The 18,055-nt window shown below is 33.2% G+C and overlaps 1 protein-coding gene and 1 long non-coding RNA gene across 9 annotated transcripts in view; both read right to left on the bottom strand.

Annotated features, from left to right (window-relative positions):
* Nucleotides 1-900: 900 nt before the first annotated feature.
* On the bottom strand, nt 901-11,289 carry LOC127728351 (uncharacterized). Its single transcript, XR_007994087.1, has 4 exons — nt 11,047-11,289; nt 8,601-8,630; nt 7,257-7,347; nt 901-1,119 (listed from the first exon to the last, which is right to left on the bottom strand). It is a non-coding gene; the product is annotated as an uncharacterized LOC127728351 (long non-coding RNA).
* A 4,866-nt stretch (nt 11,290-16,155) lies between these two features.
* Nucleotides 16,156-18,055, bottom strand: part of LOC127728278 (uncharacterized) — a 30,398-nt gene continuing 28,498 nt past the window's right edge. For all 8 annotated transcript variants that reach the window (XM_052235580.1, XM_052235576.1, XM_052235583.1 and 5 more), the window contains one exon: nt 16,156-17,382. In XM_052235580.1, coding sequence (XP_052091540.1) covers nt 16,964-17,382 — 419 coding nt within the window. In that variant the 3' untranslated portion in view covers nt 16,156-16,963. The remainder of the gene's footprint in view (nt 17,383-18,055) is intronic.

An 18,055-nucleotide genomic window follows, 5' to 3' on the forward strand; every position in this document is an offset into this window, starting at 1 on the left:
GTATGGTATTGTTAACATTTTACCTGTTTAACATGTGTTTTTGTTGTCCACAACACCCAAATACATTATGATTTTTTGGAGTTTTTTTTCTGGTTGGTAATGGATATACCTTAAATACATTATACTTGTCTTTTCTAATGTAAACGCTAACAATTTGAATTTTTTTTACTTATATATTCAAGTAAACATATATAAATTAATGATTATATCATTGTAGTATTTAGTTGGAAATCAAAATGACTACATTTAAATTTGATGGTGTTGTCTGTCCTTTTCAAACTTGATTGCCTCCCTTCTAGAACTGTTTTTGGCAAGGCATACATTTACTGTGTGCTATCTTACAATTAGAATGGAAGCACAATATTTTATGACATCCTATTCAAATGATCTATATTCAATTCATAAACCTAAATCCATGAAAAAACCCTCAAGAGAAGGATTATCAAATACCATTTAGAATGGACTATTTACCTTAAAGATGTCTTGGTTTTTATGCTAGTCTTATTGACGTAAACGCAATATCTCCTCTTGTATATTTATGTTACACTCAGAATATAATCTAATGAAAAGAATAGATTATGCTTAAGCCAATTGAAGAAGAGAAGGTACATGTATTAGGATAAGACATCATCTTTTTCTGTTGGTCATTGGAAATTGTGTTCACCACAATTGTGATTTGAATGGATTGATCGTGGATTGGTTGGTTCTATGATAGAATTTGCAAAAAGACCTCAAAATATGATGGTCATATAAACCTTACAAATTCAGTTGTTTCAATTCTATTTATTTAACAACTACATTTTTTTGGAAGAGATATTTACAATCATACAAAATGTGTACCATAGTTCTTATTTCATTAGCATTATGTGTTCTTAATGTACTTGTGATTGACATATATACACTCCAAGTTTACTCTGCCTTGCTCTTGGACTCTTGTTCACAAAACTGTTTAACAGTTGGTATTATTTAAGACTGTTCTCCTGTTTACAATATTATAATTTTTGCACATGAATTCCTTCATTTATTTGCACTTCTCCTTGTAAGATTCCAATGGTCATGATGATATAATCCTGTTGTTCATAATCAGTAAACATATCCTTCAAAAATTTTCTACAGCATCTGTAATGTAAAAACAAAAGAAGATGTATTTTGGTGGGCAATCATTATTTTTTTAAATGGAATAACAAAGTATACCTAAACATATTTTTTTATTAAAATCCAAGCATGTTGAAGGCCGTACCTTGACCTATAATGGTTTACTTTTATAAATTGTAACTTGGATGGAGAGTTGTCTCATTGGCACTCATACCACATCTTCCTATATCTATGAATATATATAGATGTTTGTCAAGGTATGTCCTGTTTTAAAACACAAGTGCAGACACTGAAATGTCTCAACTGCTTTACTTCTTATCTCAAAACTGAAAAGTCTGATATATATCAGTGAATCACTGTCACACAATACACCAAATATAGCCTATTGCTGATATCATATCTGAGTAACAGACCATTGTTCATTCTTGAAGGCTGTAAGGTCTCTTGTGGAGAGTTGTCTCAGTGGCAATCATACCATATCTTCTAATTTAATTTTTATACAAGCAAGAAATCTGAACATTGACTTATCGTTATGAACCATAAAAATGAGGTCCAGGTCATATGAACACTGCAGACAACACCTACACCATGCAATCATTCCTATCTACACATATAGTTGATATATTGATTATAGTATCTGAGAAACAGACATAACCATGAAAACTTACACTGACCAATGAACCATGAAAATGAGGTCAAGGTCAGATGACACCTGTCAAACAGACAGGTACGCCTTACAATATTCCATACAATAAATAAATTTGATCTATTGTTTATAGTAATAAATATAGTATCTGAGAAATAGACCAAACCTCAAAAATTAACATTGTCTTATAAACCATGAAAGTTCAAGGTCAGATGAAACATACCAGACAGATATGTACATCCTACAAACATACCATACACCATATATACAGGTGATCTATTGCTTACAGTATCTGAGAAACCAACCAAGCCACAAAAACTTTATATTGACAAATGAACCATAAATATGAGGTCACATCAAAAGTCTTACAACTAAAAGAAACATGATAGCAGTCAGCACAAAGACAAACAACGAAAACTGTAGATTTGATAAAAACTAGAGGCTCTAAAGAGCCTGTGTCTCGCTCACTTTGGTCTACGTGCATATCAAACAAAGGACACTCTACAACATTGTGGAGGAGAATAGACTTCATGACAAAAATCTTTATTTTGTTGATCTTGTATAAACTTATCTCTTAATCTGTTTAGTTTCTCTCTATCTTCTTTAGTTTTTGCTCAAAACACAATAGAGGGTAAAAAAATCCCCTTTTAAGGACAATTACTTCTATGAAGAGTGACAGTCTACTAACTATGTCGGCAAAATTTGACTTTTTAATAGATCTTGCCTTGCTGATCATTTTTGTGATTTGAAGTGTTTATTATCTTTGATAATTTAAATCATATAAGGCATAAAAAAATGTTTCTTTCTAAATGTCATAGTTTTCATGGTAATAGTCAATAAAATGCTCCGCAGGGCGCAGTTTGATACGACCGCAGAGGTCGAACCCTGAACAGTTGGGGCAAGTATGGACACAACATTCAAGTTAAATATTTGACACAGCATAGGTTTCTGACACAGAATGAATGTGGTCTTAGAACTTAAAATTTTTAAATTGGACATTTACCTTTTATGGTCCAATATCCAAAATCTAAATACATGGTTAGATTCAGCATATCAAAGAACCCCATATATTCAATTTTTGTTGAAATCAAACAAAGTTTAATTTTGGACCCCGATTTAATTTGGACCAACTTGAAAACTGGGCCCATAATCAAAAATCTAAACACATGTTTAGATTCAGCATATCAAAGAACCCCAATAATTCAATTTTTGATGAAATCAAACAAAGTTTAATTTTGGACCCTTTGGACCTCAATGTGGACCAACTTGAAAACTGGGCCCAAAATCCAAAAACTTATTACACGGTTAGATTCAGCATATTTAAGAACCCCAAGAATTCAAGAATAAAACTCCATTGAAATTGGTCAAGAAATAAGCAATTTATACAAAGTATTAGAAAAGTATTGTTTTTGGCCCCTCATTCCTAAACAGTTAGGGCCATAACCCCCAAAATCAATCCCAACCTTCCTTTTTTGCTATGGAACCTTGTGGTACAATTTCAGAAAGATCCATACATTTACACATAAGTTATTGTCTGGAAACTAGAAAAATGCTTATATGGACCCCTTTTTAGACCCTTAATTCCTAAACTGTCGGGACCATAAACCCCAAAATCAATCCCAACCTTCCTTTTGTGGTTTCAAACCTTGTGTTTAAATTTCATAGATTTCTATTTACTTATACTAAAGTTATTGTTCGAAAACCAAATGTCTTCGGACATCGACGAGGACGTGATACCAATATACGACCGCATAAAAATGAGAAAAAAATGGTTAAATTTGACATATATGGACAATTGGTAGAGCTTATTATTCTGAACATTTTTGCTCCTTTTAAATTTTCTCTTATTTATTTAGTTTCAAAAATTAATAGACAAAACTTGCGTTTTACCCCTATGTTCTATTTTTAGCCATGTCAGCCATGTTTGTTGGTAGGCGGGTCATCAGACACATTTTGTTAACTAGATACCCTAATGATGATTGTGGCCAAGTTTGGTTAAATTGGTCTCAGTAGTTTCAGAGCAGAAGATTTATGTAAAAAATTACAAAAATTTCCTTAAAATTGTAAAAAATTGACTATAAAGGTCAATAACTCCTTAAGTGGTCCATTATTTGTAGATCTTATTTTACTGAACATTATTGCTGTTTACAATTTATCTCTATCTATAATAGTATTCAAGATAATAACCAATAAAATCTCCGCTGGGTGCAGCTTGATATGACAGCAGAGGTCAAACCCTGAACAGTTGGGGCAAGTATGGACACAACATTCAAGTTTGATACAGCTCTGAATTTGGATTGTGATTACTTATTTGACACAGCATAGGTTTCTGACACAGAATGAATGTGGTCTAAGAACTTAAAATTTTTTAATTTACCTATTATGGTCCAATATCCAAAATCTAAATACATGGTTAGATTCAGCATATCAAAGAATACAAAGAATTCAATTTTTGATGAAATCAAACAAAGTTTAATTTTGACCCTTTTGACCTCAATGTGGACCAATTTGATAACGGGGCCCAAAAATCAAAATACATGGTTAGATTCAGCATATCAAAGAACCCCATATATTCAATTTTTGTTGAAATCAAACAAAGTTTAATTTTGGACCCCAACTTGGACCAACTTGAAAACTGGGCCCATAATCAAAAATATAAACACATGTTTACATTCAGCATAGCAAAGAACCCCAAGAATTCAATTTTTGTTAAAATCAAACTAAGTTTAATTTTGGACCCTTTGGACCTTAATGTAGACCAATTTAAAAAACGGGACCCAAAATTAAAAATCTAAATACACGGTTAGATTTGGCATATCAAAGAACCCCAATAATTCAATTTTTGATGAAATATAAAACAAAGTTTAATTTTGGACCCTTTTGACCTCAATATGAACAAATTTGATAGCAGGGGCCCACAAATAAAAAATCTAAATACATGGTTAGATTCAGCATATCAAAGAACCCCATATATTCAATTTTTGTTCAAATCAAACAAAGTTTAATTTTGGACCCCAATTTGAACCAACTTGAAAACTGGGCCCGAAATAAAAAATCTAAATACATGTTTAGATTCAGCATATCAAAGAACCCCATATATTCAATTTTTGTTAAAATCAAACTAAGTTTAATTTTGGACCCTTTGGACCTTAATGTAGACCAATTTGAAAACTGGACCCAAAATTAAAAATCTAAATACACGGTCAGATTTGGCATAACAAATAAATAAATGTGGTCAAAGATTTTACAAATCTAATGCGCCATACTGTGCAATTAAAGATTACTTCTTGAAATTTTTCAATATTTGAAATTTGAAAAAAAAATAATATTTGAAGAATAATTCTTTTTAATTTCTGAAATCTGAAATGAGAAAAAATTGACCCCCCACAATTTCTTTTTATGGATTTTTTTGTAAAAAAAAAAAAGATGCAACATTTGCAGATATTTTTACTGGTCTTCCTTTATAAATATGCATTTCTTTAAACATAATTTAAAAGCAGTGTTAGGGAAGTAATCAAAACGTTGTATGTGGATTACCTCCCTTACACTGTTTTAAATTGTCTTAATTGTTCATTAACCATTACTTTATAATTTAATTTTGGATGTAAGGCGTCTACTGATTGGCTGACGTTGTTTTGTTTATCAGCTCATAGACATAATTTTGTCATGTGATGTGTCATCAACGTTTTTTCATGGTTTACTCAGGTTTAAAATGGAATTTAGAATTAAATTATAAGAAATGACTGTAATATTTTTTCTGTCTATTCGAAATAACATAAAAAATGTGGTGCACACTTTAAAATAACCCGCTACGCGGGTTATTCAGTGTGCACCACATTTTTGATGTTATTTCGAATAGACAGAAAAAATATTACAGTCATTCCTTAAATACATAATTTAAAAGCAGTGTAAGGGAGGTAATTCAAATGATGTATTTGATTTATCTCCCTTACACTGCTTTAAATTATGTTTTGTACTAAAGTATTTGTCCATATAAAAATGCTTGTTTTTTGCCCCTTTTTTGGCCCCTAATTCCCTAAATTTTGAGGCAATTACCCCCCAAAATCAATCCCAGCATTCCCTTTAAGATATGGAACCTTGTGGTACACTGTCAGAGATATCCATACACTAACACACAAGTTATGTCTGGAAGTTACAAAAATGCTTATTTTTTGCCCCTTTTTGGCCCCTAATTCCTTAACTGTTGGTACCATAACCCCCAAAATCAATCCCTACCTTCCTTTTGTGGTATTGAACCTTATGGTAAAATTTCATAGAGATCCATTCACTTAAACTAAAGTAAGAGTGCGAAAACCACTGTGTTTTCGGACGACGATGACGCCAACGTCATACCAATATACGATCGCAAAATTTTTTTGCGGTCGTATAAAAACTGCAAAATTTCCTTAAAATTTCCAATTCAGGGGCAGCAACCCATCAATGGCCATTGGGTTGTCTGATTTGTCTCAAAATTTCAGTGCAGATAGATCTCGACCTGATGAACAATTTTACCCCGTCAGACTTGCTCTAAATGCTTTGGTTTCAAAGATACTAGAAAATACACGCGAAATATACTTTGGTTCATAATTTGAAGATATATTGTTTTGGTGTGAGGCGATATTTTTTCAAATCCTGGATCCGCACCTGATTTCAAGTGTTTCTGTGCTCTGGACCACCCCTTCATATGAGTGGGCTGAAAATTTTATGCATTAATATGAATGGGTAACTTTCCAGCCGCACTTCTGTACCCATTTTTAACCAAAAACCACCCTTTTCATGTTGAATTGATGCGGTTCCCCGGAAGAAAAAGCTCTTGACGTGTAAAAATCTGTTGTAAAATTGCTGAGAGGGTATCACAAAGTGTTTCAGTGTAAGGTCAAAATATACCGTATTTGCTACGAAATAAAATTTAATTTTGCTGGGCAGACGTGCAATGAGCATGCGTGCAATGACAAAAATGATGATGGCACGTAAATTTCAGAGCCAAACGCCGTTCGATCCGAACAGACTTTTTTGCGATTTTAATCCCCAAATACCCCCCAAAAGATCCTGAAATGAAAACATAATAAACTACGCTGGTCATTACCCCTTTGTGGTATAAAAAAATATTCGTGGATTTTATGTGAAAGAAGAAAACACCCAATTTCAACTCTATTCACTTAGTAATATAGATAAGCCTAAATCTACATGTTACCCCTATGTTCTATTTTTAGCCATCGCGACTATCTTGGTTGGCAGGCCAGGTCATCAGACAAATTTTTTTAACTAAATACCCAAATGATGATTGTGGCCAAGTTTGGTTAAATTTGGTCAGTAGTTTCAGAGGAGAAGATTTTGTAAAAGTTAACGGACGACAACGAACTAAGGTCAGATTAATTCTGCCGGACAGAAATGCACATCATCTGACACACCAAATACAGTTTAATTTAATATATAGTAAATGAAAAATTTTGTAGGCATGTTTGGAAATTGTCTTTAAATACCTCCATATTTCCTATGTGTCATTTATATTTACCTAAAACATCATTTTCTTTTCTTTACAGTTTGTTTAATACTAATACTATAATGCAGATCTGATCATACACCAACGAACGTATTTGACAAACCTAAGAAAGAAAAAATAATAATACTATAGTTTATACATTATTATATAAAAAAAGTTTAGAAATTTATATCCCTTAAATAGATGGTTCATGTTTAACTGTTACAGCCTTTAAATAGTATACGTGTGGCTCATTCCCTTTGTGATATGGAACCCTGTGATACAATGTCAGAGAGATCCATAAACTTACACACAAGTTATTGTCATGAAACTACAAAAATGCTTGTTTTTTGCCCCTTATTCCTAAAATTTGGAGACAATTACCCCCAAAATCAATCCCAGCATTCCCTTTGTGATATGGAACCTTGTGATACAATGTCAGAGAGATCCATAAACTTACACACAAGTTATTGTCATGAAACTAGAAAAATGCTTGTTTTTTGCCCTTTTTTGGCCCCTAATTCCTAAAATTTGGAGGCAATTACCCCCAAAATCAATCCCAGCATTCCCTTTGTGATATGGAACCTTGTGGTACAATGTCAGAGAGATCCATACACTTACACACAAGTTATGTCTGGAAGTTACTTTTTGGCCCCTAATTCCTTAACTGTTGGAACCATAACCCCCAAAATCAATCCCCACCTTCCTTTTGTGGTATTGAACCTTATGGTAAAATTTCATTGAGATCCATTCACTTAAACTAAAGTTAGAGTGCGAAAACTAATGTGTCTTCGGACGACGACGACGACGACGCCAACGCCAACAACATACCAATATATGACCACAAAAAATTTTTTGCAGTCGTATAAAAATCACTTGATTTATCCTAATAAGAGTCGACTGATCCATTTCCACCATACATGTATGGAGGTATTTGTAGATAATTTTTTGTATTCAAAAGTTGACCTCTATCTTTTGCCTAAAGGGTGGGGGACATATTGGAACCCTGTTCTTTTATTGGACTTTTTCTGTAATTGTGTCCATAATACCCTAATCTATAAACCCAATCCAGACCCTCATAAGTGGTTAAAATTCTTATACAACTGCATACATTTTGTACCAAACATTATTGACCTGTATGAGTAGTGGTTCCCATTGAGCCGACTTAATAACCATTGTTGACCTGCCAACACAAGGCCTTGGCAAGCAACAGCATGTCCGATTATTAATAATTTTTTTTTTTCCATCTCTGATGCAAGAAAAAAATGACATACATTTTTCAATCACCAAGAGGAAATGAGAATTTACATGACAAATTGACATGATTGATAGCTACTGCTTATGATTGTTTGCTTCAATACAGTATCTAATACTTACCAATTTCAGTTGTTGGAAGAGTGATTGGCACTGAAAAATTACAAAAAGTTAAATTTATTCTAATGCATATATATACATGTACAAAATAATCTGCAAATATTTTTACAAAATTTACTTTATTTTTAAAATAGATGGTGGCTTAGTTAAATTACTGATATTTTTACCAGTCCCAACAATAATGTTTCTGTTGTACATCAAATCTATCTCAGCATACTCAATCTAGTTAGTACAGTGGGTGAACATGTGTACAAAGTATCATGTTGATGTCACTCTGATGGTCACATGATCATGACATGATGTGTTGATGTGACCATCAGGTGGATAGTTGTCTCATCATTGGCATTCATATTGCATGGCATGCTGCATCTCCTTATTTTGATTTTAGCATGGTATCTTTTTTTAGCTTTATATCAATTTGACAATTCTAAAAAAGGTTTAAACTTCAAAATGTGGTGCTTTTTGGCATTGCAGTTTTGTAGATTTACACCATATTCACATGAACAGGTCTTCCTGTTATTTTTTTGTCATTTTCATTGCTCCACGAGTCATCTTCCACATACAGATGAAGGATTCATTTTGTGATTATAAGCATCAGTTTCATAACATTTGTATGAGACATACTAAAGTTAAAGAACAGAAACTACAGATTCAGCCCTTTTTTTTAATAAAAGGGGCATAAATCATGAACGGTACAAGTGACACCACCCAATTTGTGGTAATAAGCATTGTGTATAAGTTTCATAATATTTAGTTAAGACAAACTTGTTAGATTACGAAAACGAAAAAAAATTAGAATTTTTTTTGTTTATATAAACGAGACACAACTCATGAACGAACGGTAATGGTGACACCACCCAATTTTGATCTTGATCTGTGTTTTGTGGTAATAAGCATAGTGAATAAGTTTTATAACATTTGGTTGAGGCAAACTAAAGTTAGGAAACGGAAACCAATTTTGGGGATGTACGGACGGACAGGACAGACAAGGGCAAAACTTAATACCCCCTTCGCTACAGTGATGGGCATACAAATAGTATTCTCCAGTTTCATGTGTCTGTCTGAAATCGGAAAAGTCAGTGTATCCCAAACTCTGTCTGACCGACAAAATGTTTTAAGTAGAAAAATGTAAAATTTCTGTTTCATTCAGACAAACTCCAAAATAGTTTGGCGAAGACTGTAGGAACCTCATCACTGTGTGCATTTTCTTACATTTCAATGTATTAATATTCTTCAAGGATTATGGTGGTTAAGGTAGTATGCAAGAAATATGTCTATTATTGAGATTTAATTATATCAGGATAGATACTAGGCCTAAGGCCAAATAAAATGATATGTGTGTTTCCTATTACATCTTTGAAAAAATAGGGTAGGTAGATAGGGATTTTTTTTTATTATACCCCAAAAAACTTTAAGGTAGGCTATTTCTTCGCTAAAAATATAGGGTAGGTAGGGAAATTTGGCCTTCTACATATTATGAAGGCATTTTTTCTAATCTGTTATAATCATATATTACATCAGTGGCAGATCCAGAACTTTTTTATAAGGGGGGGGGGAGGGGGCACTGAGTGACCTAAGGGGGGGCCCCGCTCCAGTCATGCTTCAGTTATTCCCTATATAATCAACAAAATTTTTCCGACAAAAGAAGGGGGGCCTGGGCCCCCCGCCCAGGATCCGCCTATGATCATGTATATGATATCCATAGTCCAAGTTGTTACATAGCATATATATATTATATATAAATATTAAAGATGTGGTATGATTGCCAGTAAGACATTCACAACTCTCCACAAGTGACCAAATGACACAGAAATTAACAACTATATGTCACCAACCGTACAGCCTTTAATATAAATGAGTAAAACCCAAACTGCATAGCCACTATGTTTACCCAACCCTTTTCATATAATTTAGATTTTTAAAATGTATACTTTCCCATATTGGTTTGGGTTTGTGAAATCCAGAAAATATTACCTTTCACCTTTGCTGGGAGCGCAGATTCCTTATGTATTGTTTACTTACGCCAAGTTACGGCAAGACTTACGGCTTTGGCCTTTGACAGGGCTTTTCATATAATTGATAAGTAATGGAAATAATTTCTGACTTGGACAAAAACCATTACCCCCCTTTGAAGGTTGCTCCCTACTATTTTTGATATAAATATCTGATGCAGTTTATAAAACATTAATGCCATTTAAATATACATTTTTTTATTTAAAAAAAAAAAGGAGGGCGAACGAACACATGGCGAAAATATCATGCCATAACTTGGCATATAAAGGACGAACGGACTTGACATCGTTTTCAACGGTCTTGTTGTTATGAATGTTTGTTTGTTTGTATATAAATGTATGGGAACGCTGATTGACGTTTCAACATTGCATTCAGCATACTTAAAGAATGTAGTGTGTTTGTTTAAGTGATTTGAGTGATCTACCAATTTTTTTACCAAAATAAATTATCTGCCTCTTGTTGCGTTGGCTGTTCTGTTCACAAGACAAGTCGTCCCCATTTTTGAAGTTGAAAAGCGACCTTCTTCTCATAAAATACTTCGCCTCAGCTTGGACTGCTCATTTTTATGCCATTTCCAATGTTTTAATTCAAATGTCCGTGTATGTTTGTATAGCAGTACCATGCAACATTTCTGATGAACAATCGGGTTCAGCGTCCTTGGTGTCGTCTGCGTCATAACATCTAGATCTTTCCGGAGTTTAAAATGAAAACCGAATCCGGACTAAATTTCCCGATTACGTAACTGGGATTCCCGCTGAAGCATTTTCATTATTTCTATATTCCGTTAACTTATTAATCAAGTCTTAATGTTTTTAGTATTGTAAATACTGCATTTTCAAGACAATACAGACTGGACTCGGAAATTGGCAAACTCGATAAAAAATAAACATTTGATAATAACGTTTATATAGGTAAATTGCACCGTACTATCTTGACGTTTTCTTCCCCTATTATTGGGTAAACGGAGATGTGCTAAAACTATCGGTCATAATTTTGCGAGATTTTATATAAAAATGACCTACATATCACATACATTAAATATGCTATTGGGAATCTTACTGTATTCGTTTGTAAGTTCACATTTCAAATAAGTTCCAAAATGAGGGGGGGGGGGGGGGGTCAGACCTTTATCAGGACTCCGGGATCGGGTGTTTTTAAGCTCGGGATTTCGTGATTGATCCTTTCGGGATCCGGGAATTCTTTTTTCGAATTTCGGGATGTCGGGATTTAAATTTCTTTAAATTCGGGACCTCGGGATTTCATGTTTTTAAGCCCCCTCAAAATGAACTCCAGAAATTTGAGGGTAGCTGTTTATTTATGAATTATGAGTGATGATACAGATTACGTGCAGTTATATAAACATATAAACATATTCTAAGTATTGTATATAAATATATAGGCAGACACATATATACACCGGCGCATTACGTTTGCGCGAATTCGTCCTACATTTGCGCGAAAAAAAATCCACGTTTGCGCGATGAAACACATTACGTTTGAGCGAAATTTACCTGTTCAAAAGTCACTACGTTTGTGCGGATTAATTAAAAATAATTATGTCTCTGGTACAGGTCATTCTTTCTTTGATATTAACATAACTATAGGTACTGAAATTCAGTGAATATGTTATATTAAAATAGGTACATTTTTTGGCAAAAATGGCAAACCCCCTTCCGTGTTTATTTTGTAGATGCATTCTTGTTAACTTTATATAATTTTGAATCCATACACACCAAGACACATAACTTTAAATAAGCCCTCACGATCCCAGATTCTGAAATGAGGACCCATGCATTCTTAGCAAAACAGTATGAGTGGGGTTCATGTATAAACATAACGATACGGCCATCATTATAGTTCTTCCATCGTTATGATTTTAAACAATCCCTATGTTTTTAATCAGGATACTTAGGGAGCTACCGTTTGATTTATTTTTAGTGGGAGGGGGGGTGGGGCTAGGATGAAAAATGAAAAATTTTGTCCTGCATTTTTATTTTTCACTCTATTTCGGTCCTGCCTTTTTTTATTCGTTTATCCTGTGTCTTTTTTTTTACATAAATTGTCACCCTGCCTTTTTCACTGAAAACTCCTGTCCTGCCTTTTTTCAAATTTCATCCTAGACCCATAGGTTCATAAGTGTTTCTCGTTTCTCGATTTTTATATAGATTTATAGACTGTTGGTTTTCCCATTTTTATGGTTTTACACTAGTAATTTTTGAGGCCCTTTATAGCTTGCTATTCGTTGTGAGCCAAGGCTCCGTGTTGAAGACCGTACTTTGATGACCTATATTGGTTTACTTTTACAAATTGTGACTTGGATGGAGAGTTGTCTCATTGGCAGTCATACCACATCTTCTTATATCTATATATTGGCAAATTATAAGATCAAGAAGCATATTTCTAGGATAAGGGAAAAAAGTTGAAAGTAAGGGGTACTGGAATAAGCAAGTGTAGGAACAAATGAAAAAAAATATCTATCCTGAAAAAAATACTCCTTTTCTACTGGCATTTCAAATGGTCGATCGTCTCCTAATGAAAATAAAAAAACTTAATCTTATAGCTTGAATAAAAAGAATGGTGTATGCTCCCAAATGCCGCTGACCCCTTGGGGGACACGGGGTTCAAACAACGACCCCCTAAAACCAAAACATTATAAAGTTGAGATTCAGATTGATGTTTGACTATCAAAGCCATAGCCTAATGTTAAGACAAAAAATGCCACTTTGGGTGATATTCTGGCTACATTGAGACCTTGCACCTTATTACACGGAGTAAGCATGAGCCTACGATCAATATTTACATGTGTATGATAGGGACAGAAGCGTCCAATTTTTTTTGGAAGGGGTGACATTGTACTGAGAAGACCAAAACATTGGCAGATTTTATGCTAAAAATGATCACGGTATCATAAGTTTCCAATCAAAGTGAGCGTATGACCTCTACGCCACTGTATTAAGAATTATTTACAAAATCACACACTCATTCGATTTTAATTGAGACAAAATGAATAAAGATAAAAACAAAGAATAGCAATTATTTTTTGGGGGGTTACGGTCTCATTAACGTATTAACCACATATCTCCTTTTATTCATATTTCTAATAAAACATGAAACTTTAGTATATATATAACAATTGTTTCAGTTTCCGAGAGAGCGTAAAGACAATTGGCAAATGTGCAGAAATTATGAAAGTATTTGCAATTAAAAAGTGCCCAGGGCGGATCTAGTGGGGGGGGGGGGGGGGGGGGTTGGAACCCCCCTTTTTTACGATCAATGCATTTGAATGGGGACATATGGTTAGAACCCACCCCTGTTTTTTCCATGATTGGGCCTGAACCCCCTATTAAAAATGACTGGATCTGCCTCTGCTAAATAATTCATAATTAAGAGGGCTCGATGTCACATGAAACATTTTTTTTGCCTTTCAGTCCAGTTCACTTTCATGACCATCCAGTAATTTATACATATAAAGATACTGAATAGAAATTACTGCAAATATTAGACCGTTCAGAAGACCAGTCAACGTAAACAACATTCATCCCCCCCCTTTCCCCCCAATCCCCCAGAAATATATTTACTAACTGTGATTATAAACAGAATAAATTAATATAAGACCATGCAAATATCACATCCACATGTCCTTCTGATCCCTTCTGGTAAAATGAGAATAGATTGAAAAACCAAAGGCTGATTTAGGGGAGGTGCTTACTTAAAAACAAAAATATATTCCCAACCGTATATTTTGGAATAAAACCTTTAGCTATGATGATTTCTCCATTTCATAATGACTTATAAATATCTGATGCATTTATCTGACCACAGAGGTTTTAATAGCATCTGTGAAAAAACAAATAGACATATTTTAAATAGTTTCAATGGTTACTTATTATTATATGTCTCTGATAATGTTAATTAATATGCTGATAATTTCTGAGTGTCCTTGAATTTTTTGTAACTTGTTCCTTTTCAAATTATTATTTACTGCCAAAGAGAATATTGTGTTCGTCTTTTACTTTTCTCTGCATGTAAAAACTTATAGGTAGAGGCTATGTTTCGCTCCCCTGTACCAATTTATCCCTTTGGAAGAAAAAAAAGATCCAAGTTGGGATGATCTCTGTTATGCTTCCCACATCAAACAGTAAAACTTCTTTTGTTCTGAGTGTATAAATATTGTTAAAATGGTAATTAAACCAGTTGCTTAATCATAAGGTCAGGATTGGGTAAGGCTAAGCATGTAAGGGGGTGTTAACTGGTAGTACCTGACTATCAGAGACATAAAGATACATGATATATATGGGGGGGCATATATTGTATTATACATGTTATAAATGTGACAGTCTCTTGTAGTTATGGTAGTACATATATTTTTAGTGTTCTGGCCATTCTTTCCCCTTTAGTTTACTCCACAAATAAAGTCTCGTTGCCATCTTTTAACTGCTCAATAATTTTAAAGGGGCCGGGAAGGCAATGAGAAATAAAACAAATTTATATGAATATGAGTATGATTTGTAATCCGTTATAGAAAATATTATTTAAAATTAACTCCCATTGACTCAGCAGTTGCATCTAACCTTGGTGGAAATGATTCTTACCAAACAACAAGATCTAATAAGATTATTTATATATACTAGTATCACAGACCATAGATGTAATGGGTATTACATCTATGCACAGACATACATTGTAATACAGTTGTACATTATACATGTACTTGTATGTCTCTGTAACTACTAGTATACCTTTTAAGTAAAATAAAATTAATCTTGAGAAACAAGGACAGTTTGAAAAGATTTTTTTTTTTTAATTGTGGAATAAAAATTGGTAATTTATATGTTTAAAATTTGTGTGAAATTTCTCTTGTAAAACAAATGTTTAACTTTTTCACATTGATTTCTTTGATTCATATGAAAATAAGGAGATGTGGTATGATTGCCAATAAGATAAATTCACCTGAAAATTTGCACATGCATTTTTAAAATTCTTGATTCACACATTTAATGTGTAAATTTTAAGTTTAGATAATACATACAATAGCTTTTTAAAGAGGATGTTGTACTAAAAGGTTAAGCATGAACTGATAATTTTAATTGCTATGCAAATATTCATGTTTGCAGTATGCTGTTGTTATTTTTTTATCAGCTTATACACTATTTATAAATATGCTCGTAAAAATGAAAAGCAATGGAAAAATAAATTGTGAAAAAATAACCTAACCAATTTGACGTGAAATTCTCTTGAAGTTAAATGTTTAATTGATGTTAAATAAGTTTTAATTTGAGAGAAAAAGGTTGGCAACACAAAAATATATAATGAAAACGCACGTAAAACACATGTAAAACATGTGTTTTACATGCGTTTATAAAACATACGTTTTACGTACGTGATGTATTACGCCCGTTTCTAAACGGGCGTTTTACACCCGTTTTGGAACAGGCGTTAAACGCATGTTGGCTAAAACATGCGTATTCCATACGTAAAACGTACGTTTTACAGACGTTATTTAAAACGTATGTAAAACATGCGTTGCACTTTTTGCTGTGTATACTAAAACAAACAATGAAACAAAGAGAAATTTTATCTGCAGAAACGGTTTACCTATAGCTAAAGGGCACAGATTTAAAGTAGGGACAAATTCTTACAATTTCAAAACAAGGACAGTGGCCAGAAACTTGGTCCAAAGGAGTATTAACATCAAACTTTTAACACCACAATAATATTAATGTTAAAAAAAGAAATAAAATGCTTGCAATCAAAGATAAAAAATTCTCATATGTTCCATAATCAAGTTACTTGGATTATATTATACTTTTATGAATTTGGTAAATTACCCTATCATAGCAATTGAAATGACCAGCTTCTAGTTACTTTAAATGCTTTTATTTACTTTTTCTAAGTTACTAGACATATACAAGTAAGACAATTATTTCAGAAAATAGCATCAGGAGTGGAATGTTGCTTCAAAGTAGATATAATGTTAAACTAAATATAATTACTACTTATTCATTCTTCAGTCTGAAAGAACCCTCCAGCTTGTAAAAAATTAACAAACATAAATACAAAAAAAAAAAAAACAACACATTAATGTTTTCTATGAATTAAAAAAGTAATATACATGTACCTAAAACTTAAAATTTGTTGAATATATCTCAAAAGTGGCCTTGAGTTTCATATGTTTATCCACTGATAATGATAATTGACAGCTGATTTTGTAACAGTTGACATCAATATGAATTACAAAACTGCTTCATTACACTTGTCCTAATAGAGTGGTAGTGAAATGTTAGAAATCTATGTATGCCAATGAAACATCCATATGGTTTTTGAAATAACAAGACATACTAAAATCAGAACATTCAGAGCCAATTTATCTTTGGCTGATCAAATGATGGTTCTTGTTTAAACTGAAGTGTTTCCATAGAAGCTTCAGCAACACCAGCTAATCTCATCATAATACTCTGAGCTTGTTGACCTTTGATATGTGACACACGTTTCTTTGTCTGAATGATGGGCTTAGGATTAGCAACGGTGGCATTTGGCGTAGTTCTACGAATTTCCTCTTCTATGTCCGAGTGCTTTGGAAGGTTGGCTGCTGCAATTAAGGAATATCTACCACTTGTGCCTTGATGTTGCGACAAACATTTGACCATTTCTTGTGGTGTCCTGCTTTTATGAATGACAATATACCCTTGACCATCTCTCTGACGAGTGCTCACTTTCAACTCCAGAAGTTTAGCTAGGTCTGTGACTGCTTTCTTTTCAGGAACAGGCATACCTGAAATCATAAACACAACATCAATTATCTAGTTCAGTAAAGTATGTACTATTCAATGTATACCCCTTCCTTATTTAAAATATAAAAGCTTCACATCAACCTACTGGTACTTTCGTCCTAAAACGAAATGAGTTGAGGTGTATGCTCCTTTGTTTTTTTTTTTAAAGTTATGGCATATTTTTTCTTGAAAAATCTCCTCATATGTGTCCTACCTCATTATCTCACTTTTAGGCCAGTTTGTGTACTAAAATTTGTATAAGACACACACCACCTAATCTTGCCCCCCTCTTTGCTTTCTATGTTTAATTTTTCAATTGCAAGTAGGGAAGGGGGAAGGATGTGTCAAAATACGTTTTTTTACATATCAGAGCATACTGGTTACCAGAACATTGGATATAACTAAACAGGAACTTCATCATATCTGAGAAACAGGAAATAAATACCCTCATTTTTAGATTTCATTCATACACTTTTTCATTATTCAAAATCATCAGTCAAAAGGTGTTTTACAAGGATCACCAGTTCTGCACCTTTTCATTTGAAACCTAAATTACCTACTTATATTCTACATAATTTGATATTTATGTGTAAGAACTATTTTGTTTTAAATATGTACTTCTTTCTGGTATGTTCTATTTGATCGGGCCCCAGTTGGTGGTGTTACATCTGACTC

This window comes from Mytilus californianus, unplaced genomic scaffold, assembly GCF_021869535.1.
Source record: "Mytilus californianus isolate M0D057914Y unplaced genomic scaffold, xbMytCali1.0.p SCAF_2, whole genome shotgun sequence".
NCBI classification, from domain to species: Eukaryota; Metazoa; Mollusca; class Bivalvia; order Mytilida; family Mytilidae; genus Mytilus; species Mytilus californianus.